Genomic DNA, 27568 nt, shown 5'->3' with positions numbered 1-27568 from the left:
AAGTTCAGGGCTGGGATGCATTAGGGGTCCCAGGGGAGCAGGGTATTGTTCTAACAGCCCTTCATCCCCTCTCCAGGACACTGACAGATCTGTTGAAGCAGCCAGGTCACAGCCCCTCTGAGAACATGGACAGCCTCATGGGGGGTGTGCAGGTCCCGCTGGGCGAGGGGCTGGCCCGGGGGCCCCCCAGAAACAGCACAGGTAAGGCGCAGGTGTGGTGGAGAAAAGTAAGTTCCCTCGAGTGAATAAAGGCAGCAGGAGGGCGCAGCCTACTGCTGAGCCCCCACCCATGTCTGCCCCTCCAGACAAACCACCCTTGAACAACGTGGTGCCCATTGCCCCCTCACTGGGGCGGCCCCACAGCCACGGCAAGCGCCTGCCGCTGGCCAGCAGCCTGGCCCTGTCAGCCCCGGACTACACTTCCTACACCAGCCTCGAGGTTGGAGGTGAGTGCCGCTGCCGTGCGGGGTGGGATGGTGGCTGGGGACGTGCACCCTTGTTGACTCCAAAAACCAAGTGAGGAGGGGCACGGGGCTCACAGAGGGGCACAGGCAGGACAAGCATCCCAGTTTCCCAATACTCCTGGGGTGGGTGGCTGCTCACAGCAGAAATTCTGCAGTTCCTCCACCACTCCACCAGCCTGCTGTGCTGCCCAGCCAGTCAGTGCCCGGGGTCCCCCATGGATCCACTGCGCTTTCCAGTCAACCAGCACCCAGGATCCCACACAGACCTGAAGCACTGCCTACCCCATCAGGGCTCGGGATCCACATGGACACACTGCACTGCCCAGCAACAGGTTCCCCGGGATCTCCCAAAAGCACTGCCCAGCCGGTTCCATATCCCCCCCAGCCAACCAGCACCCAGAATCCCTCCTACAGCCCCATCCCAGCCTTCTCTACCACCCTCCCTGACCTCCCCGTGCCAGCAGAAGGGGGTGTCCCTGGAGAGGTGACGCTGCACACCTGTCTCCACAGAGAGCGCCACCGAGGACTTCTACAGGCGGTTCGGGGGGCCGGAGCCACCTGCCGCCAGCACACTGACCTTCCCAGCCGAGACCCCGGTGCTGGCCGAGGGCTGCCCCCTGCCCAAGCCCCCCAAGGTGCCAGGGCGTCTGGCCTTCCCAGGGGCCTGGGAGGGGGGCCCCCATCGCGGCCCCCGTCGGCCGGGCCCGGCCACCCTGCGCTCCGAGGGGCCACACGAGGCCTTTGTCCCCCCCGCCTCGCTGTACGGGCAGCACCCCCGGCACCTCGCCACCAACAGTAAGACCGAGGTCACCGTCTGACGGCCAGTGCCAGAGCGGACCGGGGCTGCCCCCTCCCGCGGCAGCTGCTGTCATCGGGGGCAGCCCACCCGAGGAGAACATCACAGGACTTACACCAACTGCGACGCCGGCTGGAGCGGGGGACGCGGGAGTCCTTCCTGCCCCCAGGGACGGGGACTTTCAGCTGCACTTCACCATCGAAGAGGCATTGGGGACTCATCCGGCAATAAGTTTCAGGCTTTCTCAGCCCACCCCCGGAGGAGGCTGAGCCGGGGACACAGTGGCAGAGCCATACCATGGCTCAGGGGATGGGGGGCAATGCTGGACAGACTGGGAACAGATTCTGCTGGGGCCAGGCAACCCCCACCTGGCTCCTCTGACTAGGTGCGGGGAAGAGCAATTGACTCAAAGCACCGCCCCTATGCTGCCAGCAAAGCCTGAGCAGCCCCCTTTGCTCCCCAGCCTCCTCCCTTCCCCACTGCCCCACCCTCCACCTTGTCAATAAATAACACATTAAACTGTATGGCCTTGGTACGATTTGGCTAGGGAACTTCACACTGCTCCCAAAACCTTCCCCTGGGGCAGCAGGGCACAAAGCCCACTCCCCCACAGGGCCTGGGCAAGCCCCAGCAATGGGGGACATGGTGGGAACACAGCTTCCAGGGCCAATTGCAAAACCCTTCAAGCAGCTGCACAAAAACAAGATCTCCTCTCTCTGAAGTTTAATGGTTCTGACAGAGTTTTACCAGGGGCAGCAGAGAAACAAAGAGATGGAACGAAAGGACATTGTTATAAAGCAAGGTCAGGTAACAGCTTTCCTCCCATAGAGGAGGTCCTAAAATTGCAGGCTTCTGGCTTGGCTTCACCTTGCTTGGCTCTGCTCAAGCCATCATCCTCTTCAGTTGCTGCCAGAGGAGCATGGAGACACCAGACCTGCTCCACCAAGGGACTTTCATTGCAAGCCATACAGTTCTGTTCTCTAGGTTATCTGGACAAAGGACTGACAGCTTCCCAAGGCACCTGTGAGATTTAATGTCTCTAAAGGACTTTTCAAGCTCACCTCTGCTTAAGAGCAGCTTGCTGGGTGGGATGAATAGAGCTAAGAGAAAGAGGGCAGGTGGGAGGTGGTGGTAACATTCATCTTTATTAAGTAACAGATGTTCAGAAGCCCTGGAACAGGGCTTTCAGACAGCAGTTATGTTCCATGGGGAACTTCCCCACCACCAGTTGCATCTCATATCACAAAGCATCCCTACTCTGAACTCCATGTGGATAAACAGACTTTCTTCACATAATCCATAACACAATTTCCTCCCACCCACAAACCAAAAAGTTACAGTATATACACACACATATAAAAAAATTGTAGGGACAGATAGCAAATTTTTGAACAGTGTAGAAAAAAACTGGGCAAAGATCTCTCACTCTGGAGGGGGCAGAGACATATCAGCCATGCTAGGACCCTCAGTGCTTCACGCTATTCACTAACTGGGTTTCAGCCCAACAGCTTCTCCCAGCTCCTGGCCCAGCCAGTACTCCCTGTGGCCCAGCCCCCAGGGTTTGGACTACCATTAGTGACAAAGTGCAGCCTCAGCATCACTGCTTTCCCAAAGCCGTATCTCCCATTTTACTAAAGCACAGAACTGCCCATGTGCTACAAGCAGACCTGGAGAAATGCAAGATAACTCAAGAGGCTGCCACAGGCAAGGAGTTTCTGTATTTTAGGAAAAAAAACTCCATGACAAGGAAGACAGGATGAGAGCCATGAAGAGGAAAAAAAATCAGGAAGAAGCAGCCTACCTCCCAAAATAGGATCACTGATAAGCTAGGGAACTTGGGAATGACTAATCAAAATGTGTACAAACTCAAGAGCTGTTCTGCACACTTAGGGTACCTGCTCAAAGCCGAAGTTGCTGCCACCAGAGCATCCCCTACACTGATCAGACACTCTTGAGAGTAACCTCTTTCCCTCAGACAATGAGCTCCCCCCTCCAACCACCGTCTCCAGGAAGCAAGGGACACTTCAGGCAGTAGGACAGTTGCATTGGTCCACCAGCTGTTCCCCAAATAAAGTTGGGGAGGGAGGTAAATACCTTCTGGTCTCTATACTTTTGTCCACAGCTACAGACCACAATCACTGGGAATAGTCTTTGCTGGGAGATGAGTTTCTCCTGGCCCCAGTTTCTATCTACTTGAAGCTGGGCAACTCCAGGACTAGCATTACCTGTGTTCAATTACTACAGCACATGAAATGGCCCTTGCAGATGCCAAAAGACCCTGTGCAAAGGGAAACCACAAACCTCTGTCTTTTTCCTCTCATTTTGAAGGAGCTCATGCCTCTTTGCAAGAGCTGGATATATGTAAAAGCTTCTTGCAAAACAAGTCCAAGTTTGCAGGAGTTGGGCAGTACAGGCTTGATTGGGATGGGATAGAGGTTTGGATGGCTGCCTGTATCTAAATGCTTCGAGCTGCCAACATGGAGAACATGCCGGCTGTACACATGGAGAAACAGCAATATCCACTTGCCAAAGGCTGGTTTCCACATATGCACATGTGAGAGAAGGCAACCATTCTGCACTTCTTTGGAGCAATACAACAGGAAAGGCAGAGGGAAAGAGGGCAAACCGTTCTCTAACTGTCCCAAATCTGCCTCCTCCTCCTGGAAAGTCGCAGGCAATTCAACACCTACAAGTCAAACTGCTTGGAATAGCAACGGTAACAAAGCAGAGAGACTTGCACCCTGAACCAGCGCCTCCCAAATCCTGCAGGAGCTGTGGAGCAGTTGCAGAAGGTAAGGAGGAACACCTGAAGACAAGTTCTGGGACTGGGAGTTGAGTAAAATAAAAAAACCCTGTTTCTAAAAATTGTTTCTGCATCAACAAAAAGGCACTAGAGAAGCATTCACCCTTCATGCCAAGTGCAGGGCACAGCATGCCCACCTCTGCTGCCACCCAACACCAGAAGACCAGGGATGCTAAGGTCTTTTCTACCAGGCTCTGCTTGTTGCAGGCTGCTACAAACCCACCCCTTGCTGAAAACTGGAGGCAGCTATCACAGGAAAAGACACATGAAGCAGAAGGGAAGGAAAATCTGCTGCATTGTCCCCCATGTTTTTGTAAAGCCACCAACATTCCTATAAAAAAACCTGTATAAAAACTGTAGGGAAATTTTCCAGGAAGTACTGGCCCCAAGCAATACTCCCAGAGCACCTAGGTAAGTTGGGTCTAGGGGGCTGCAGTTTCATGACATACAGCTCAAAGAAAGCCGGTACCTTCTCCTCTCTTTTGGAAACAGCTTTAGGCCACAGCAGCCCCATGGGACAAAGCTTGAATAGATCCTCTGCCCTCCCCAGATATTTCCTTTCTGCAGAGATGTTTGGAAAGGGAACAAAATACCCCTGAGGACAGACATGGGATGTGCCACTTCTCTATGCCGTGGGCTTGTGGGGTTCTCTCCCAAGCAGGGACAGGTGATTTGTGTCAGGGCAGCGCTTCTCAACAGCCCCAGGCATAGTGACAAAAACCACAACTAGACAGATTCCTGTTGCAGTGCCTGAGAACAAGCAAGGAGGCTAGTAAAGCTAAACCTGGGGCAAGTTTAGAAAAAAATCAAACCCAAAACCCTCCCTTCCCTCTCCCACCCAATCCTGATCCCACCAGCACAGCCCTAACCTAGCACTTTTTCTAAGCTCCAGAAGGGAAGTCCAGGCTGGTGCTCAAGCAGGCTGTCTTTGAACAAAGAGAACCCATGCTGGCATTAGGAAGCAGCAATGGCCGTGCCCCCACTGAGCTTGACAATCATCTGCTGGCAGTCGTTGCAGGAGCGCTTGTCCCCCACTTTCTCCAGGGTGCGGGCGGCCTCGGCCAGCAGCACTGCTCGCTGGCCTGGCGAGGACAGGAAGGACAGGGGGAGATGGCGACAGGCCAACAGGATGGCCGTGGCTCGCTCCCTTTGGCCTGGCAGTGTGTCCAGCTCACCTATGGGCAAACAGTAAAGAGAGAAAACTCAAAACAGAGCTACCACCTGCATGAGAAAATCCCACCACACAGGCCCTCAACTGCCACCACCAAGCACAGGCTTCTCTGGCTGGAATTCCCTGGCTGAGCCAAGAGTTGGGGGCACCCTTGAGGATGTTTAGGCTAAGAGAGGAGAAAACTCTGAGCTAGAGTCAGGTAGGAACTGTCAGTTCTGTCTTTTACAGAGACAGCTCCTTTCAGTTTACTTCCTAGGGCTCATCCCAACACTGGCATGCATATTTGCCCATTCCCTTACATCCTTCATCTTTTGGCTCTTCCTCTTAGAATTCCCAACTTCTGCCTTTGCACTGACTGCTCCAAACCCCAGACTGCCAAGTTTTGCGCACGTGTAGCTTCACGAAGGCAAATGTTTTCCAGTCTGTTCGCTGACACCTCCAGCCCTGAGCCGGTAGCTCATGTGAGCTGGCTTCTGGAGAACGTGGCAGAAGCATTGCCTTGAGCCACAGGCTGATGGAAGCTCATAATCCTGACACAGCAGAAGACGCTGCAGGTTCTATCTATGCCCCCACACCTTGCCCAAGGGCTGCCCCCTGCAGTGGGTCACTGCCTGAGCCCTGGGGCTGACCTTGTTTGCTGCTCTGGGGCGTGCGTCGCCTCAAGCTGTGCTCCAGCAGCTGGTGAGTGCGGGTGGGGCTGGCACCTGCCATCAGGCGTACAGTGGCCTCATGGAGGAAGACCTGGAAGGGAAGGAAGGATGGAAGATGAGAGGTGGGCTGGCACATGGACGATGCTGTGGCTGCACTGTCACCCCTCAGCCACATTTCAAGAGCAGAGCACTGACAACTTGACAAAAACAGAGACCCATTTCCACACTCCTCATCTTTCCACCTGTCTCTGGGAAATTTGCAGGTCAGGACAACCATGAGGAAGGGAAAAAAAAAAAAAATGACACCCAACTGTGAGTGGCCTGGAAAGGGGGAAGATTGAGTGCAGGGAACAGGGTAGAAAAATCTGAGAACAAACCTTGGCACTGTGGTCCAGGCAGGATTCTCAACCTATGCTGCTAGTGCAGTGTTTTGGTAACAGCTTCAAATTTTGAAATCCAGAGTTTGGACAATACCAGGACAACTCTCATGTCCAAGTATTAGACTCTACTTCCTCTACAGAGGCTTAAAACTAGATGAACTGAACAGAAGCGGGGAAATGCCTAGAAAAGCACCTGGGGCTCTACAGATGCAGAAACATCCGACCCTTCAGCTACTCAGCAGAGCGAACACAGCTGAGGAAGCCTCTTTCCACACTCTCCAGAGAAACAGACCCAGTCTGAAGCGACCTTAATAGACAGGATGCCATGGTATTTGGCAATACACACGTACTGATGGTTTTCTATGCAGAAACTAAAGTGAATACTTCTCCATATGCACTGAGCTCCCACGGGAGCCTCCCTCATCACCCACCAACAGAACATATGGAGGCCGGTAGTGGAAGAGCATCCCATTCCAAGTATCCAAATCACACAAGCTCACATAGACCCTGTGTTTCCAAGGGCACCACCTTCCCATCACCCCCAGGAAGGGCTGTAGGTAAGCTGGAGGTGGAGCAAGTGGAAGAAGCAAGACATCACCTTGTGGTAGGCAGGTCTGAAGCTGTGGGCCAGCTTGCGCAGGCTCCCAAGGTCGCGCTGGAAGCCCGTCAGTTCAGGGGCCGAGGCGTGGTAGGTCTCACCCAGCGCCTGGCTGGCGTTTGCTTGCTTCTGCCACAGGCTGGTGCGGAGGGACAGCAGCAAGTCACAGGCCAGCAGCTGGATCATCTGCAAGAGCCAAGATGTCCGGGCACACACTTTTAGTAACACATAGCATTGGGTGAGTAACAAGCTACGTGGCTGCTGACATGGCCTACGGGAAGGGAGACAGCACCTCCTGCCCACCTGGGGAGCTCCCCTGCCCTCCCCGCTGCGTCACCCTACCACAGTGCTCCAAAGGGAGCAGGCCTCGGCATTTTGCTCAAGTGGCATCCCTTGACCACGACCTCAAGGAAACATGTGCCAAGGGAACATTGCATCAATGTTACATGCCCTTGCCTGCACCTCTCACTGGGATCAATGCTAACGAATACAAACTGATCCCACGGAAACACAGCCTCCTGCAAAGGCTTTTCTGCGCACACAGTGACGCTAACCAGTGGGAAACAGCAAAGACAGCCATACTACCTGCAGAGAAAAAAGAGGCAGTCTTGGTACAGCCGACAGTGGCTGCCAAACCCCTTTTCCCCATCTGCTGCTGCCCCCTAGCACCGCTCCCAGCTCTGGGAGCTCTCAGCCTTTGCTGCTGAAGGGAGAGTGCCTCTGTACTGCACTGCAGAAACATTGCACAGTCACTGCCACAACATGCAATGCAACTACAATGCACTACAGCTGCCACCCAGCAACGACGAAAGGGACCAGAAACACATCCCATATGCCATGGAGGGAAGCTCCAGTTTTATGTAATCCTGGAAAGAAGAGAAACAAGCCCCACACAAACTCAGAAGCAGCACTGCAGTCACACTTCCATGTCAGATGATTCAAACATTCATGAGTGTGGCCTGATACAGAGCAGACTTGACTTACTGATGCCCTGTTTTACAGGTATCACCAACTTGACCTGGAGGAGAGAGAGTATCTCCATAGATGGAGGTACTTTCCATCTATGCAGGGCCAAATTCAAACTGGTCAAAGCACCAGAAAGGGGTGACAGCTACTGGCACAAGAGGAGCGAGAGCTGACACCACGCGCAGGGAGATGACACTGTACTTGCAACTCTGCTCCCCCACACAGCAGAAACAGAACAACAGCACTGCCCTTTCCAAGGATAGGGAAGAAGTCTCCCCTCTAATCCCATGATACACAGAGGGAATGGAGAATGCAGCTACAACAGAGAAGTGACACACCTGCAGAAAGACCAGCCTTACAACCAAGACAGACCATGTGTTATCCCAGGGCTTATAATGCTTACATTGTTGAGGACAGTGCTGGACATGCTACTGCTCATGTTGAGACTGTTCCACAAGTGACTGCTGGCCCTCTCACAGTAACCCAGGGAGCTCTGCTGTCCATCTGCCTTCCCAGACAGAGAGGCCTGCATGGCTTTACACATGTAGAAGGTAGCTTTCACCAGAGCATTCCTGAAAGAGAAAGCAGGTTGCTTTCAAGCAATACCATGCCATGCTGCACAGCATCAGCTTTCACTCTCCCACCTTCAAGAGATATCATCACTTCTTAGACAGAAAAAAGATGGCAATCGTTCCTCACCTACACAGACAGCATAGAGAAAGGAGAGAAAGCTGACAAAGATTCTTTAGGGCAAAAGAACAGAGATGGTGACACCATCCTTTCCATCATCATGTGAGTTTTGTTTGATTTTGGAAGGTGGGAGACCATACAATTAGAACAAAGCCAAAAGACATCCCTAAAGAAGCAACTACGACTGTGACTCCCAATCCACAGCTCTACTATCAGCCTGCAAAGCCTTGACCTACGCATGAACTGCTGAGCACACTGGCACATGCAGAGCATAAGAGACACAGCTCCAGAGCACAGGTAGGTGTGACCTTACAGGACAGCATTAGGGGAAGGAGTCGCCCCTGTTTAGAAGGAGCAGCAGTTTGAAAAGTGTAAGAGGCCTACGGACTCTGACATCTCCAGGGACTTTGGCATGCGCTCCACTTCTGCAAAACGTGACCTCACAGCTGCATCATCCCCTCTGAGCCAAGCGACTGCCATGGCCACGGCTGCTGACCACCATCGGCACACCACATCGGGACCTGCAAAACAGAATCAGCAGCTGCAGCCCAGGAGAGCACACCTGGCTCCCTCACACCTGGAGAAGTGGACAGGTATCACAGGCCCTTGCCAGCACCTTCTGCTGTGATTGATGCTAATGAGCCCAAACCGATCCCACAGGAACTCAGCTGTCCGTGTGAGCGCTGAAATGTGCTGCAAGAACACAAAAGAACTTGGCAGCATGCAAATACCCTACATCTGACTGCAAGGAGAGTTTTGGATGGCACGTTTGTATCTTGTCAACAAGAATGTATACCACCAACTTGTCTAGAAATCTGTTGACTTCCTTCCTGACAACCATCCCCACTTACCACCCCAGAGTAACAACTCCACTCATATATACACTCGTGACTGTCACTAACCACCATCAAGACAGTACATCAGGTTTCCTATATAATTTCCTTCATTATTTAACCTCCCCTCAAAAACTTCCCAAAGCCTACTTATGTCCAAAGGCCACTATGTTCTGCTACTCTAACCCGCTTTTCAGTTCTCTGGCAATACTGACCCAAGCACAGACTTCTCTTTAAAAAAACCAATGATTTAGTTTTCCTACAGTGTTTGCTCTATATGTTTTAGGTACAGCAGTTAGTCTATGTCTAAAGCTGGACCAACATCTCAGTGAGTTGCCAGGGGCTGTCTGTACCAACACCAAGCAAAAGAAATGATGAGCACATGGCTCAGAGGGATTCTGCAGCCATTGCTGTCCCATTAAATATACACCAAGCAACCGAAACAAGCACCTCCCAATATATGCCCAGAGCTTGCCTACAGCAGAGACTGCAGGTTTCTGGAGATTGAGGAATATATCTGACAGGCACTGTAAAAACAGGGGCAACCCAGTTCAATAGGTAATTAAGTGGAAAAAACCCCTTCCTGTACTTCAACTGCAATGCTGCTGTGTTTGTTTATATGTTCCACCTTCCTCCCGCTCTGCATTGCTAGGAGCAAGCTCTCAGGTGAGGGCACAGGGTCAGATCAGAAATAAAATATTGCTCAACAATACAAATAGCAGCAGTCCCTGGCTGGGCACTCAGCATTAGAACTCAAAGCCAAATTTATAAGCCTTCTTAAGCACTTTCTTTCAGTCTGAGCTGTGGTACCACACTGGCATGCAATCACGCTTCACTCCAAGGACTGCATTTCTCCTTGACTACAGTTTGAGGGGTGGTAGAGAAAGGAAATTTGTATTGGCAGTAGATCCTGCATCTGAAAGAGCCTCAGTTCTGCCAGACTTACCCAGGGCAGACTTGAGTACAGAACTGCTGGCAAAGGGTGGGGTTCCACTTCCCATTGAGTCCAAGAAAGAGTTGAGCAATTTCAGGTACTCCATGGCACCTGAGAATTCACTGAAACAAGGAACAAGACAGATCTTTGCTATGCTGTCAAACAGAAGATACCAAGGCACTTCTCATTCACAAGTCATGTTTAAACAGTGCTGACCCATTAAGCTCACAAAAGGTTCAAGCTCTACAAGTAACACAACGCTGCCAGACTGAAGAGATCACCTCCATGAGAAGAAGTGCAGAGCAATGTTCCAAGAGGAACAGCTTCACATCTCCCCTTTCATGACCACCAGCACAGAACTAGATTTAACTTCAAGTCTCACCTCAAACATAGACATATGTTACAAGTTGATTACAGGCTCCTTTTTAATTACTGCCTCCAAAAGAGGCTGAACTTCACTTCTCTGATCATTTGCATATATGCAAATATGTATGAATGGAAATGACAGCATGTTCTCAGCACTGGTCAGAGAAAACTGTATATGCAGCAATGACCTAATTTACTGGAACATGCTACAGATGAAGATCTTGAGCTCCCACCCCTAGAGCAGGACACGAAAGCTTGCTCTTTACTAATTCTCCCTTAAAACAAATCCTGCTACCTTCTCTCAACAGAAGCATCTGATTGCAAGCAATTAAACCAAACTGCTGCTCCTTCTCTGCTAGGAAACCGATGAGACTGGGGAAAAAAACAAAGCTAAAGGTACAGTATTCTTCCTACACAGGTAGGGAAACTGGGTTATCTTCCCATCTGAGGCTTTTACCCACACTTTCTGGGGACAGAATCCTTACAGAGGATATATATGTAAATATATGAATCTAACATTTGCCTGGCACCAGCATATCTGGAGATCAGCTAGAAACAATGATGAATTACTAGCAAAGGCTGGGGTCCTTCTTCCCATGGAATCCAGGAGAAAGCTGGACATGGTTCAATAAAAAAAGCTGCTGTTTCCGACCTATTTTCCCCTTTCATTTGGTCCGAGCTTAGAGACAATGACAATTATGTTTGACATCATCTTTCCTCCTCTTGACACACGTCTGTTTGATTCTTTACTGCAGGTAAATGTCACAGTCAGAACACTCATGCACAAAGTAGCAAGCTGGTGGGTTCGCTCTGACATTCCAGACCTCCACGCTCTAAAAGCCCTGGACATATGTCCTGGTCTATAGAAGAGGTAGGTGCATACTAATTTTAGTCCTCCCGAACATTAAACTTTGTCTCAGCAGAGAAAGTGCCATCCTCTTAGTTGAGCAAACAATCAGTATTACCCCAGCTAACACCAGAAATCCCCACAACACCTAGGTTCACCTTTGACTTGAGAGGTTTTAATACAAAGAGCCAGAGCTTGCTCTGTTAATGAGCAGTGGTGGTCAGACTAGCGTTGTCATTCCAAGCCTTTAACAAGGACTAACCCCAGAGCACTGGGTCAGTGGTTACGAGCTCTGCCTCAGAGCCTGCTGCTGTGGCCAGCAGTGTCCAGTGGGCCACATATACTCACCATGACTCCTCCTCCTGTTGTCCTGCTACCTCTTCCCTAGTCTGAGGCTTCACGAGCGAATCCACTGCTCGCTCTAGCAGGTTCTCACAGAATGCCTGATGGACTTGGGCAATGGGATCCGCTAGAGAAGAAGGATAAACCAAACTATTTAACTTGCACATAGCCATAGACACCTCCCAATACACTCAGAAAGAAGAATCAAAATGTAGGAAAGAGCATGAGGAAGAACAGTAGAGGGAAATTCGCAATAAATTAATGAAATTATTTAGAGACTAAGTTTTTAGGGCTTTTTTACCCTTTCAATCCGCTTGCAAAGCTGCAGCCTTTGGCCAAAGATCCCTCTGGCACTTCAGCCTCTCAGCAAAACAGTGAGAACACTGCTCTGCAGAGGATAAACCCTGGCCACTCCAAAGCCACTCCCAAACATTCAGGGCCACCTTTGGGTCGTGTTCCAGCAGACAGAGACAAACAGTATGACACAGCGCAGGATACAAAGGGAGGCAAGCCAGACCCTGCAGGATGAGGAGACATCTCAGCTCCTCATGCCCCCTCACTCATCAGAACCACAAAGAGGGTGGGGATAAAAGAACACACTCTCAAAACATGACACCCTCTTTTGTCCCAGACAAGAATGGAGAGACTGCCAGGCTCAAAGTGCTGGGATGCCACACACTCGGGAAAGGAGTGTCTCTCACCAGGATTCCTTTGTGTGCAGTACAGGCTCTCCTTTGCAGCAGACTTCACCGTCCAGCTTCGCTCCACAAAAAACTTCTGTCCCAGGGGGTGGCACAGCCAACGCAATGAGTCAGGAATGGCACTTCGCTCCGAGCTGCACAGGCTTTGAGCCTGGCTTAGAAAGTAGCTCTGGTGAAAGGAGAGGACAAGATTGAGGACAGTATCTAGGGAAAGAGCAGCACCACCAAGGACAAAGATCATGTCATAATTATAGCTCATATCATAGTTGCAGGTCATATTATAACTGTAGTGCTAGCAGATGCCCTCTCCAAGATATAGCAATGCCAGCTTCCAGGCTTTCCTAGATACCTGCTTGAGGGTGTGACTGGGGAAGATAACACAACTCACCGCTAGGAAACCAAGCTTGCCTCCACAGCGGGTTTTCAAGCCAACTGCAGCTGTCAGGTGGATTTCTGCCATTGTGCTGGGTGGGATTTTTTCCTCTGCACATTCAGCCAGATTCACAGCACACAATGCCATGTGCAAGCCTGAGTAAGCTGAGCTGGAGGGAAGTTTACCTGTACCAGAAGGAGAAGGAAAAGTGTAAATTTTTAATCAGTAGTAACCAGCTACTAAATACTACTGTAATATGCAGGGCTACTATCCAAATAAAACAAGAACCTGTTGACATGAGAAGCTTACATTGCTGTTGCTTCAGCTGTTCTTAGAGAATTCTTCTATTGCATGAACCTGTTGTGTTTTAGTAAGTGGCTCCTAAACTTTGTCAGGCTAATTTCTAACAGCAGCCCTCCCAGAGGAGAGAGGCTGTAGTTCTCTCCCTGTATGCTCCAGGATTAGCCCTGAGCCTCCTCATTCAGGAAAACCAGAGAGCAGATCTGCCACCTCTGCTCCCACCTGTTATGTGGAGCTGATGGAGCTTGTGATATGCTAAGGCCGCATCTCTAGCGCTGGTCTTGGCCTCATCCTCGAATCCTGCAGTGGCCTCCCTTGGCCGCCACTGATGAGAAGTCCTCTTCAGCAACCACCGCACCAGAGCCAGCTTCTGCAGGCTATAGCGGATCACATTCCAGGACAGGCTGCAGACCAAGTCCAGGCGGGAAGCTGGCAGTGCTCGTCCAAGTACTGACAGGCAAGTTTGCAGGTTTGATGCAGCTGCAGCAAAATCACCCTGCAAATAACACAATGAGAGGTTCAGCAACAAAAATCACTACCAGAGACACTTTGGGACCTCCTTTGCACTGGAGCAAGACAAACTGACATGCAAGTCAGGACAAGATCTTTAGCAGAGGGACATCGACATAGAAACTGAAAACATAACAGCAGTTTACAGTAGCTTGAAATCTGGCCCTAAACATACTTTCTACACGTGGTTCTCATCCTGCACTGCCTGTGAGACACACCAGCAATAGATGGAAAGAGCTTCCCACCTTGTGAAAAACCATGGAAATTTCAGGGTCCCCATATCAAATGCCAAATGTTTCCTCAACAATAAAGAGGACTTTCAAGAGGCTGGAGGACAGAAGACAGACAGACACAGCAGAGGCCAGATTCTGGACAAAACCCAAGATGCTGCTGCCAAAAATTGATACAATATGCAGTAGGACAACAAGGACAGAAGTTAGGAGCCTCTTCCACTGCTTCCATGCCTCACTAACTTAGGCTGAGTAGGACTGAGTAGGAGTAATCTGCTCAGAACAACCTGGCAACAGCTTCTCTGAAATCACACAGGATGATCCACTCAAGGAATACCATGCCCTTTCAAGTGCCAAGCCACTGCTTCATTGGGAAACATTTACCCACAAGCCTATCTAAAAGATGCATTTGATGCAAAATGACGAGTCAATTTTACCCGTGCCAAATCCAGGTCTGCTTGCTTGCGGTGCCTCCAGAAGGTGACTGAGGACCTTGAGTGTAGCCGGGTCACCGGCTCTCCATGCACAAGGAGCTTTATGAACACGCTCAGTACGATCACTCCATTCACAAGCCACAGGATTAGGGTGGGCATCATCCAACCAAACCAACCAGCTGCATCTATGATGGATATCCCAAAAGTGAAAATTAAAATCTAACCTGGATACCGAAAGCCTGGCAACATGACGAGCGTGGACCACTAAGGGTGAATTACTATGCTCATCACATGTTTAATCAGTTTTTGCAAAGAGTGCAGCTCAATCAGGCAACACCTATACCAATACCTCTTCATCCAAACTCCAGCCCTCTACATTCAACTAAATGATTATTTTTACAAGACTGATATATTAAAAAAAAAAAAAAAAAAAAAAAAAAAAAACAGCATTTAGTTTTCCAAGAGCTGTCTTCTGATTTTTCTTTAAGACACATCCACAGGTACGCAATACTCCAGTATAATTTTCCAATCTTAGATAATTTACAAAGCAACACCAAGGAACCATATTTACCAGCCTGGAAAACAACTGCAAGCCTACAGCACCCCCCACCCTCTCCTAAGCTGTACTTTTAACTATGAATTTTCTAAGCTGTACTTTTAATTATGAATTTTATGGAATGAGTGTATCAACAAGCCAGTTGCAAGACTCCATAGCAACAGCGTCGTAATACTTTATGATTAAGTGACAAAAATCAGTCAGTTACCTTAAAAACAAAGTGAACATGCCTCAAAGACTGGTGAAGACAGGAGGACGCCCCTTACCCTGAACGACTCTTCAAGGGTCTGTGCCAAAAGCTCAGGCTGCTGGACTACAAATAGGTGCTACCTCAACCTCACCACATGGAGTTTTATGCAAGAAGAACGCTGGATGTGAACTGGAGCCATACCCAAGCTGGCTCTCCTTCCACACCCTCCCCTGCGGTTATTGCCCCTCCCCACCCATCAAACAAAGGTCGTACAACTCCCTGAACACACAAACCCATCCTGCTGAACCACAGCGACCGTCCACCGCATGACCGGCAGCCTTCACAGGTGGGTTTTAGGGAGACTGCGTAAGGCTGGACATCCTCCGTGGCTCAAACTATCCTAGTTTTTTACCTGATTCAATCGTCAGCACGTTCCTGCCAGAGCCATGGTGCTCCAGGCTGTCAGACTTGGGGGTTCCGCGGGCATCCAGGAGGGATGTCAGTGGATTGAAGGAAAGGCAAAGGAATGTGAGAGCACAGAGGAGTATTCGTGAGCGATCCACCATACCAAGCGCCGCAGGAGGAGAGTCAGGCTCATCTTTAACCTTCAAGGGAATAGGAATGGAGAGAAAAAGAAGAAAAACCCCAATGCTTACCACTATGGAGCACAAAAAAATGTTTATGCCAAGGAAGGGGTAGGGAAGAAGGAGAAACAGAACATATATAAATCTGCCTTTGAGCACTAAACGAGCACGAACTCCAGTAAAGCTTTTCTTAGCTTAGTAAGATAAGGCTGAAATATTTGACTGCCTTCAACTTCCTTCTGTGTCCAGTCATTTCAGGTATTAACTGTAACTGTATCCCTGGGTTAGGCTAGAATTAACCTCTGCTGCCCTTACTCTTTTGAAGATCCCCCAGATAACCCACTTCTGTGATATCCACAAAACAAACTCATAAGCCAAAGACAGCTAACAGTGTTTTGTTAATCTGATTGCTTATGGTCTCATTAACCACAACTGGTGTCAACACCCATTTCCAAGTTCTCCTGCTTTACTCACTGGACATACATATCTTGGAAAGCCATGGGCTCCTTGGGTAATAAACATGCACTGTAAGTCCACTGAGACTGTACATGGATTGAAGAATAAGCACAATTCTTCCAGCAGATAAGGTATGGCTCAGGTAATACAGCTCAGGAAATAGTCTCAATAACGTAAAGATAAAACACACACATGCATCTCCTTCATCCTTACAAAGGACCTCTAAGCCCTACAAATCTGCTTGCCAGATGTCTGGTCGTTCCACTCTTGAGAATAAGAAGAATTTAAATTCTGGCTCCTTCAAATCCTGAAGGAGATACCTTGAATTTGACAATTAAAGTCACAAATACCTTTGCATCATCAAGGAGCGGACTTCCTGGCTCTGAATCAATGGAATAGGGAGAGAAGCCAGCCTGGGATCCTGAATCAGAGGCTGGAGGAGACATCAGCAGCACATTCTGGTTGAAGTCATCTATCTTCAGATCTACATCGTTGTCAACCAGACTGCTCAGGTCAATGCCCTTCAACAGCTCTGAAAAAAGTGCATTATGTACACGTTTCTCCAACCTGACTCCTGTCAGTAGCTCTTAGATTGGCTCTATCATCTGGAGTAACACTGGCCCCTATCAATACAACCTCTGTCAGGGATAAGAAACTGCAAGACACATCCTACATCCATGCTGACTGCCTCCCCTCTGCTACAGAGCCTCCACAACTTACTGTTTTTTTGGTTAGCCAGCTTCAGAACCATGTTCTCCTGCCTCAGCTTATGGTTAGCCTGCTGCAGGTATTTAATGTAGTCAATGGCTTTTCTCAGGACTCCAGACTTGTGCATCTGTAAGGAATTAAATGTACAAAAAGTAGCTTCTATTAAGAGTATCAAAGGATTACTCCTGCCTGTAGGAATACCACAACCCTTTGTATCATGTGGGGAAACAAAACAGTATAAAGGACTTCTCAGCAGCTGCAAAGGAGCCATTAGCAGAGCATGCTCTGTGGGCAAGGTATCAAAGATACACAAAGATGAGGTTTCTCAAAGATCTATTAAAAACAGTACAATAGAAACAGATTAACATCCAAATTACAATGGAGTTCACACCTAGGTTTCAGCTAGAAATAGTCTTTTGAAAGTACCAGTTTGTAAATGCAGTGGATCAATTCTGGGATAGAACAAGCTGCTGTCTGATTACAGCTAAGTTCTAAGAAAAGTAGTTCCCTCCTTGCCTTACTTGCTTGGTCATCTCCATGCAAATCCTTGCTTCCAGCAGCAGTGGGTAAGTTTATCTTCTAAACACAAGCCAAAAGTACATTGAAGCCACTGCATACTACCCATGTTTTTAAAAGCTTCCACTTCCAGCGACAGGAGGTGACTTCACTAGTGCAATTATTTGTGCAGCAATCACAGAAGGTATCAAGAATACTCCTGCCTGCCTCACCAGCATGAGGTAAAGCGAGTAGGAACAAACCCTGAATATGTGGTGCAAGAAAGCTTCTAATATTTGAGCAAGCAGGAGTTTTTACAGGCCAATGTCAAAAAGAAATAAATCGGAAAGCTCTGTCTACCCTCATGCTTACTGCAGTGACATGGAAAAGGAAATTTAATTGAAGTAAGAACTGGTTTGGCAGAGTTATCAAAATATCCACTTGGATATTCTACTTAGATGGCCTATTTCAAATTAGACCTAATATAAAAACAAATGCATAAGGTATAGCTTGTTTCCAAGAAAGAGTACCACTAGCATAGTAAAAGTAGTATTTTTACAGATGACCCTTCCTGAATACTATTATTGAGCACAAGTGATTCTCACCCCAATACACGTGTGCATGCTACTAACAACTACATGTACCCAAATGCTTCATTTGGTAGAGCAAATGAGCACCTGAAGACAAAGTATTTATGACATCACATTTGCACTTATTCCCCACCTTTACCTTGGCATCTGTCCCCATGACAAGGTCCTTCAGCTCAATGATTTTGTCATTTATGGACGACCGGTAGCGCTTTTCAATGATGTTGTGAGTTGTTCTCCTCTCTCCTTCTTTAGGTGGTTCAGGTTGCTTGACACCCCCAGGAACTTGTTTGATAGGCACCTTTTCTTGTCCCACCATCACTGGCATTGTGGTCAAAATGGTCCCACTGCTCCCAACGAGGGTCTACAAAGACCACGCACAACAAGTGCCAAGAGCAATCAGCCAATTTAAATAAGGGTCAGGATGGCAAAAGAAGAAGGAGTAAACAAAGAAGAATCAGGAAAAAATTGGTACAGCTCAGAAAATGTGTGAGATGCCAAATTCCTTCCGTCTTTCTTAGCTGGCACAAGCATTGGCACAGCACCACAGGAAAAATCTGTCACTCTGGCTCCCACACTGGTCACTGTGGAATAAGAACATCTCTTCTTCTCCAAGCACACCAGCACTTCTCCCAGTACTACGCTCTGTTCATTCACTTAAATAGAGAAAGCTCCTCCTTGTTCCTACAATCTTTACACTCCAAGTGTAAATTCCAAACTCCAAATTCACCTTTTCTTTGGACAAACAGTCATGGAAACAGCACCAGCCTACACTACTTCCAATGAAACTAGTAATGACAATGCTAGAAAGGATCCAGCTGTGGAAAACCAACCTTTGACTTGAGGAATGCAGTTCAAATTATTCTGAATTTGATTAAATGAAGAAACAAAACCCCATAAGCTACAAAAATGCCTTAATATGAGGAACTAAGACTAATAAGTGATACACAGCAGAATGAAAAGCTCAAACTTGGGCATCTAGATGTAGGACAGACCATCTACAGCAAACTAAAGCAGTATGCACTCAGAGATAAAATATGATGAATTCCACCGTAACAGTTGCACAGAGAGGCTCCTAAGACAGCCGTAATGCAAGTAAGTTTAGACGGCTTAATCCAGCAAAGCAAGAAACAGAAAGGCACATGTGTTCTCTGAAGTACACCAAGGATCAGGGAAGCAAGTAGCTATGGAGAGGAAGAGTTACTTCTGTCAAAAGACAAACATAGTAATAACTAGCCTAGAGCAGCTAGCCATGAGAAGAAACAAGTCATAAGCAATTTCAGAAACAATTTCGACTCTGAAATAGTCTTCTTATCGGGATACCAGAAATAAATCTAGTTTCACTTCAGGTTGGAACTTGACAAATAGGTGAATTTAAGTCCTATGCCTTTCCCTGGCTAATATCCACCTAATTTCAATGTGTTCAAACATGCCTCAGATAGACGCAACCTCCTAAGCCTCAAGTTGTGTGAAAACATCATCTAAAAGCAAGCAGATTAATTGAAGATTTTAGCCTGGCTGCTAATAAGTATCTAAGAAGCACACCATGCCATTGCAAAATAAGTCAAAATTTAGGTCCACACTGACAAGTTTATCTCCCCCAGTAAATATTTATACAAAGATATCTGTTCAGAACATACAAGATAACAAATGTTTCTTTGGGAGCATAAATTTCTAAGACTTGATTAGAAGTGGAGGCCATGAAGCACAATTGCCACCTCTAATGATTATAACAAATCCTCCCTGCAAATGGCCTCTGAAAAGAAGTTTAATTAGTTGTCACATTTAATATACTACTATTAGACACTACTGAGGGGCAAAAGGAAGTTCCACAGGTAATCTGAGCAAGTTAGCTTTTGGCTTTAACTTAAAAACTAGACCGATTTTTTAGGTCATGTTCCTCTCCGTATAGTACCAGAAAAAGTTAAACAGAAATGTGCCCTTGGTCTTTGCTTGCTGGCCATGGGAAGGCTGCCAAACAGTACAGTCTGTGTGTTTAGCCTTGACAGAAACAGGTACGACTTGCCCTGGACATGTGTACAACAACCCTCAAAATCCCTTCTTGTCTGTGCCACTGCAGAACACTAAAGCACAAATCTCTTCCTTGCATTAATAGGAAAGAACATCAGTGAGGAGAGGGATGGAAGGACATCCATAGGGTACCTGCAGAGCTGTGGTCTGAATGGGAGCAGTAAGTGCTGTCAGTGCTGGGTTCTGTACTGCAGCCATAACCGGACTGCCGTCTGTTTTCAGGGTTGTCAACACCAGGGAATCCGTTTTTATGATCTGAGGTTGGACGAGAACCTAGGTTGAAAAGAGTTATGGGTGAAGAAGAGAGCAGACACGTATTCCCCTGTTGACCTCAGTAGCCAGAGGTAAGCACTGACAAAGTTTTAGTAGCTTTACAACTCAGTGGCTGGCAAAAGAGCAAGGTGAGTATTTCTTTGACTTGCACCCTGCATCGCCCAGATGCTTCCCATCAGCCCCAATGCCAGCTGTGAGCAGGAGACAGTCTGAACAGCATTGGATAGAATGGGGCAGAGGCACCACCAGGACAGTGGTTTTCAAATCAGTCACCAGAAGTAAACAAGTATGTAAAAACACAAAAGAGCTGATGGAAAAGCTGCTTTCCCCTCTCCAGTTACACCTATAATTAGCTCTCTAAATTAACTGTCTGAGTATTCAGTCTAACACAGCTAGGACAGTCTGCTTTGGCAAACACCCATAGTAGCATCTCCCTGCAATTTCACTGAAAGGATCTGTACCTTTAACATCAAGCAGATCAAAACCCACTGTAAGTTGTTTTGCTCTTATTTCTTTCAAATACCTTGTTGACTCCCTGAGAACACCAGAGATGGCATAGTACAACTGAACCATAGCAACTCTGTCATACTGAGTCTCAGAGACAAACATTTTTCTTTAATACAAAGATGCACAAGACTGAAAAAAATATCCCACGGCACTTTAACAGTAAAACTATTAAAAAAACCATGACAGAAGAATTAGAAGAACACATTCCAGTATCAACTAGTCCTTATAAGATGTGGTAGAGGTGATAGACATGCAAACAAGTAGGCAAAAGTCAAATAAAGCCTGTTCAAGTAAAGTTTCCAACTGCGTTTGGCAGTACCAAGTTTAAAAATATATTTTACTGCATTTAGTTACTGTTTCACTGAAAACAGTTGCCGAGCATTGCCCAGAAGTCACATCACATCTCACAACAGGGACTCTCACACATGACCTGCGTGAAGTAAAATGCTTCTGGGACATAGGCTGGCTAGAAATACCTCTGAGGTTTAAAAGCATTTGTGCAGAAGCAATCCTAGCCAGGATTGCCAGCCCTACAGTTTCACCACTTCTTCCCAGACAAGGGGACAAGATCCACAAAAGCATTTCCTTGTTCTGTCGGATCCCTGCATCATTCCTCACTTTTACTTACCGGAACTTGCTGGACCTGGGGTGCAGCAACTGTCTGGACGGTGGCTGGCGTTAAGGTCTGGATGGTACCGTTAGCAGCCTGTGTCAGCACTCGCTGGGCCTGCACCGTCTGCACCTGCTGCTGGATCGTTACTGGCTGAACCTGGGAGGACGTCACCAGGCTCTGGACTTGAGGCTGGAGAACTGAAAAGCAGAAGAGATGTCAGAAAAGGCTGAGAGACACACGTCTCCCTACGCCTCCCTCCTGGAGCCTAGAAATGCTCCTAGCATCACTCCTCTTCCCAGAGCTTCTTAGGAGGCAGCATTCATCTGACACATCCCACATGTTGGGAAGCTTCCAGCAGCTTTGGTGCCTTCCGCAAGAGGACACTGCACCTAGAATAGCAGCTTTCTGGGAGGCACAGAGGATCAGCTAAGAGAAAACGGAGCCAAAACCCTTTAGTCTGATGGCAGAGGACTCTGCTTCAGTGGTATTACACAGGATCCAACCTGTAGTTTCCCACTCCCCCTGGTCTTAGCCCTGGTGGACTGTAGGATCCCATCTTCATGTACTGAAGAGGATCAAGTCATCCAGCATTCACAAAGGAAGATTGCTAAATATTCCTACAGGTGTCTCTGCTCAGTGCAAGTACTGAGCTCTAGAGTTTGGTAGATAAAATGTGCCTTCATTCCAGACTGCTGTGTGGGACAGACTGGATCTGCCCAGTGCACCCACCAGTGGGAGAACAGAGTTGCCAACAACGTTTTAAGACATCTTTTCTCAACCCTCCCAAGAGCCATAGGGCAGAAGGCCAGACCAGAAGAGAAGAACAAGACAACGATTATGGTAAGAGGTCGGACAAAAACACTTAAGATCTCATTCCTGACAATTTCTCATGCTCCCCAACTCCAAAGCCATGCAGGCAGAAGGGACACCCCACAGGCAGTATCACAACAAAAGAATCATTAGGCTTGTCATGGCTGAGGATGCACTTGGGAGTCTGAACACTGATGCCATTTACTACAAGAGCACCAGGCACATCCATAGCCTGAGCATCCTGGAATCCTGAGTGCACCAGGCACACCTATCGCCTGAGCACCGCAAGCACTACCTTGGAAGCTCGTGGCTGCATTCTGGTAGATGACTGGCTGCTGGATAATCCTGGTCTGGGGAGCAGAGCTGAATGTTGGCGTAATCATGACGGCCTGCTGCTGGAGCTGGGGCTGCACTGAGGGCCGTGGCTGCAGGACAGGGGCTGAGCGTGGAGGGGCTGGAGGTGTTGTCTGCGCTGCTTTCACCGGCAGGCTCTGGATCTGGGAGGATGCAGGGGGTGGTGGGAAGGTTTGGAGCTGCACCTGGCTGTAGGGCCGCTGCAATTGCGGCTCCAGGGTCCCACTGCTGCTGCCGCCCTGGAAGGTGCTGCACAAGGGATCCGAAAACAGGTCCGGAAAGTCTCCTGCCTGGTTACTGACAAACTGCAGCATCTCTGTAAAATAGAAGAAAATTCGTTCAATGCTATTTCGTCGCCTGCATACTTTGTCACCTGCCATTTACATCATGAAATTATGGTATGTGTGCACAGAAGGGAGCTCTGGGTCCTTCAAAACCTTCAGAGAACACATCACACCAATGCAACATCTTCAGAGAGAGACCAGGACGTGGCCAGCAGCACAGCGCTGCTGCTGCTGTTCAGGGCAAAAAGTAAGACCCTCCCACAGCTCTTTTCCAGATAACAAGATCCAGGCACAGACTGGAATTTAAAGCCATCTCCAATATATATCTAAAATATTAGAGTCTTGTTCCATCACTCCTTCAGTCTAACCCTTGCAGAAGGAAGAAACCAAGCACCTCCACAATTCCAGCACTAACCATTCTCTCACCAACTTTTGGGAGCTTTCAAGTCCCCTATCTGTATTGCCACATTGAGTATCTGGAAAAGGAAGAGACGGGGTAAGAATTCATTTTATCTTTCTTTTACTCACAAGCATAAAAACTGGGGAAAAACCATGAAAGGAAACACTACTTTATAAAACTGTAGGAGGATAAATCCATGCATGTTTAAATATCAGAATAACTTTTTCTGTTGGTTTTCTGCCTGCAATCACTGCACAACAGGTTCTCTCCATCCCACCTCCTCCACACCAAGAGGCTCCTACTGCAACACTATAGGCATTCCCCCCAGAGCTGAACATTTCACAACCAAGAGATCATTGTTCATAAGCAGAGCTTCCTCTTCCTTCCATCTAATCCAATTAGGCACTTTAAGACATATGAATGCTTTCCCTGATCTGTGTGCAGGCAGTGGTGTGAGGAATCCGACATTCTTCCCCACCCGAGGACCTGCCTGTGCTCCCATGCTGCATTAGCTCTTCCATGATTTTCTGAAAGTCCTTTTTTTTTTTTTTTTTGGAAACAGGAAAAGAGGGGACCCACAAACCTAAGAGAGAGTATAACAAAATAATAAATATGGGTTTAGGAAGCAAAAAATAGGTTTCTGACTTATAGGAAAAAAATATGGCAAAGGGCTCCTTACATCAGGACCTTTCTCATTCACAAACCCCAGAAGATGTCACTGCTATGATTTATGAAGTAGGTTTGAAACAATAAACTTTTGACAAGAAGTTCCCATGGATTACGTCCCAGCAATGAGGGTTATTAATTTGCTCAGCTTTCTGAAATGCCACCCATACATTCCTTTGTCTAAAACCTCCAAGCATCTTGCTCCCTCAACATACATTTCGACATATTTCTGTGATACTGCTACTCTTCCCTTTTGATAGCAATCTCTCCACACCCTGACACACATTTAAGTGTTGGCCATGACCACTGCTCTCAAGAACTGGAGTCTATTGGAGGGAGGAGCTTGGGAGGAGATGTGTCCTCCTGACCTGTTCATAACCTGACACTAAGTGTCAGCACAGTTCCCCCAACAAGAGGCAGCAGCCACCCTCGGGGACCAGCTGGACCAAACCCTTGTCTCTACTCTTCATTAGAGGAATGAAAGATTTATTTTTTTTAATGTGTTGCCTTAATTGGCCTTCACAAAACACCAGCAGAGGATGGAGGGCTGTTTAAAGATTAACATCTAGATGGATATTAAACAGCTCTTCACATTCCAACTGACTTCAGCTAAGATTACCCCAAATAACCCTCACCAGGATAAAAGTGATAATCCAAACTACTTCCCAAACTCTGCATTTGATGGTATTGCTATTTTACTATCAGACAGCACAGCTGCAAGTAGGGAATAAACATAAATCAGATGAGATTTGCTCTGGAAGAGTAAATTCCAGCATAAGAACAAAATTTCAAGCACAACATTAAAGAATTTTGTGTTCAATGCAGCAGATTTAATATCTCATTTAAAAAAAACTACTCCTGCTCTCAACAAGTTAAGTCACATCTTTATGTCATCTTAACTTTGACTAAATACAAAAAGTCTAAAGCTTAATTTTTAAGAATTAAGACTGTGAGGGGAATCAAACCCTCCTCTTTTAAAGGGCTCAAGAGCTTTCCTAATAACAACACACAAAAAATTAAAAGCAAGAGAAACAGCCAACACCCAAAATCTAAGTCTCTGCTATTTAGAGCGCCTTTTCCTGCCCAGAAATCAGATTATCTTACAATGACTGTGAGAAAGCCCAGATGCTTCTGGAGCCATTGGTGATAAAACCCGGTGTCACCGGAGCACCTGCACCTGCTGTGCCAGGGAGGTCTCAGGCCCTAAAGCCGAGTGAGTGACCTTACCGCAGAAAAAAAATATCCCAGCCCAACCCAAGGCTAAAAAATGTCAACCAAGTATTACAAAAACAAAACTGAGCCCACCAAGGGTTTCTGCTGCTTTCATCAGGCCAGGGCCTGAATTCCTGGCAGAAAGGCAAGGGCTGGGCTTCAGCTGCCTCTCCCAGGCAAGTGGCTCAGTTCTCCAGCACAGAGGATGCTCTTCCTCGTGCCCCTGGAGATGCCGTACTCTGAGAAACAGAAAGCAGCAGAGATCCCGACCTCAACAGAAACAAACTCTCTGTCCTGAACCCTGATGTGCTTCGACCTCCAACCAACTCAAACGTCATGCTCTGATGTTACCCAGCAGTGCCCTGCCAGCAGGAAGATGCCCATGGCTGGTGGAGGAGCTTGTGCTGGGGGAAGAGGCAGAGCCCTTAGGCTCAGCACTGGGGCCCCCTGGCCACCCTTGTGCCCTGTCTTGAAGTATGAACCCAGTGAGCACTGACATCTCAGAGCACATCCACCACAAAAAAAAAAAAAAAATCAAAATCCACACAACAGGCAGTGAGGAGCCCCTCCATCTGAATGGGAGAGGAACACTCACAAGAGAACTTAACAACCAAATGAAAATTCTTGCAAAATTTCAAATCTCGAGACAAATTCATGCTGGAACACAATAAAAGTGGGATTGTCATGTATCTTCTCCCTGCCTTCCCCAGGAAAATCCACCCCTGGAAGTGGGAAGGAAAGTGAAGCTGGTTTTCCTAAGTTACTCATCACTCTGAATCACACCTCCCAGGGCACACCTCAGCTCAGAGCCATTGCCGGGTTCATCAATTCACCTCAGTTTCTGTATGGAACCTGAGAACTCATTATATAGTGCTTAAACAACAGCAAACACCACCTTCAATGTGCACTATCAAACTTTATGAGCATTAACTAAGCCCACTGCACTCTCACAAAGTACATTCTTCTTTTATGACAAAAGAAAAAAAGGAGTATAAATTTTGCCCCAAGCTATATGACAAATCAGTGTCAATTAGAAATCTAAAAGTACTGGTAAAAATTTATCTCCCAGCTGCTAAACAAGGATATTTCAGACATCCCCAAAACTGAGCTGTTTGGGATTACAGCCGAGCAGAGCAGTGAGCTAAGGCAGAAGCTCATCTCCACTAGCCTACAGCATAGACCACACCAAGAAATGTCATTTTAAATGCCATTTTCAGAAGCTTCTTGGTGTCGCCAAAAATATACATAAAACAGGCGTCAGACGCAGGCGCTTCATTTTGCTGCACTTTGGAGGGAAACAGGGGTTTTCTTACAGGTCTGTGCTGTGCCAGCGATGCAGTAAAGTTTTAGGACGACAGGGAAAATGGGAAATTTAAGCAGTTAGGGCTATTTCAATGCAGGAGGGCTTGAAGGCTCGGCCTCCCACGGGCACTAGCGGAGGCACGGCTGCAGCCATCGTTTAGCGCCTACTTAAAGAGAGCGGCGAGGAAACAGGACGGGAACGTGGGCAGCGCCGCTTGCCCCGCGGGTCTGCGGCAGGAGCAGGGAGACACGGTCAGCACTTTCCCTGACCCCTTCCCGCGCCGCCCACCGGGCTCGGCGGCTCGGGCCCCGACACCTCCAGCGCCTTCCCCCGGCCACAGCCTCGACTCCAGGCGTGGGGCAGCCCCACGAAAGTCGCTCAGAAGCGCTCCCCCGGCAGGGGAGACACGCGCGGCCGCCCGCCAGGCGAGCACTGCCCGGCGGGACAAGCTTCGCGCCCCCACCCGTACCCACTCAGGACAGGGGATCTCCGCTCCCGCCCGCACGCGTGGCAGCCCGCACGCGTGGGAAGCGTACCCACCCCGAACGCTCCAGAAGCACGATCTAAGGTCCACCCACCCACGCCTCGTACCCCAGCAGCCGCGGGCCCGCGCGGGGAGACCCAAGCGCTCCCCCCAACACGCGTGGGGAGCCCACGCGCGCCGTCTCCACCCCACCCCCCCGCTCCTTCTGGCGGCGCCTACCGTCGATGTCGCCCAGGGTGAGCTCGTCGCCCAGCTCAGTCAGGGTGTCCATGCCCTCGGCGGCCAGCTCGCCGCCCTCCATCGCGCAGGGCCCGCCGCCGCCCCGGGCGCTCAAACGGAGGTCGTCGCCACCGCCGGCGGGCGCCGCTGACCCCGCGCCATCTTGGCCCGGCGCGCGGCCCCGCCCCCGCGGCGCGCGCGCCCCCCGCGGTTTGTTGTCAATGAGACCAGGTCGGGCCCGGCCAATGGGCGGCCGCGGCGGCGCGTGGTGTGATGGCGCGTCAGCGATCAGCAGCTGCGATTAGCATGGCCCGCCCCGCCCCGCGCGCGGAATATTCATGAGGGGGCGGCGCCGCGCGCGCCGGGGAGACACCGCCCACGGGAAACGCGGCCGGGGAAGGACTCGCGCCCCGGGACGCACGGCGGAAAGACCCCGGCAGCGGATAGA

The 27568-nt window shown here is 48.7% G+C and overlaps 2 protein-coding genes across 2 annotated transcripts; one reads left to right on the top strand and one right to left on the bottom strand.

Annotated features, from left to right (window-relative positions):
- Positions 1-72: 72 nt before the first annotated feature.
- Positions 73-1744, top strand: SHISA8 (shisa family member 8). The gene is made up of 3 exons (XM_040062963.2): positions 73-201; positions 306-446; positions 975-1744. The coding sequence occupies exons 1-3, from the start codon at positions 126-128 to the stop codon at positions 1280-1282; spliced, it is 525 nt and encodes a 174-aa protein (XP_039918897.1). The 5' UTR covers positions 73-125; the 3' UTR covers positions 1283-1744.
- Positions 1745-2386: 642 nt separating this feature from the next.
- On the bottom strand, positions 2387-27253 carry SREBF2 (sterol regulatory element binding transcription factor 2). Its single transcript, XM_040061330.2, has 19 exons — positions 27121-27253; positions 22494-22868; positions 21404-21585; positions 20128-20268; positions 18107-18328; positions 16895-17009; positions 16525-16706; positions 15547-15739; positions 14392-14573; positions 13437-13710; positions 12930-13099; positions 12542-12710; positions 11847-11967; positions 10298-10407; positions 8907-9039; positions 8232-8400; positions 6863-7048; positions 5864-5975; positions 2387-5238 (listed from the first exon to the last, which is right to left on the bottom strand). The coding sequence occupies exons 1-19, from the start codon at positions 27200-27202 to the stop codon at positions 5018-5020; spliced, it is 3339 nt and encodes a 1112-aa protein (XP_039917264.1). The 5' UTR covers positions 27203-27253; the 3' UTR covers positions 2387-5017.
- Between the last annotated feature and the right edge of the window lie 315 nt (positions 27254-27568).

The sequence above is a fragment of the Hirundo rustica genome, chromosome 4, assembly GCF_015227805.2.
Source record: "Hirundo rustica isolate bHirRus1 chromosome 4, bHirRus1.pri.v3, whole genome shotgun sequence".
In the NCBI taxonomy this organism is placed as follows: domain Eukaryota; kingdom Metazoa; phylum Chordata; class Aves; order Passeriformes; family Hirundinidae; genus Hirundo; species Hirundo rustica.
Note: the sequence above shows the minus strand (reverse complement) of the source record. Positions and strands in the feature narration are given on the sequence as shown.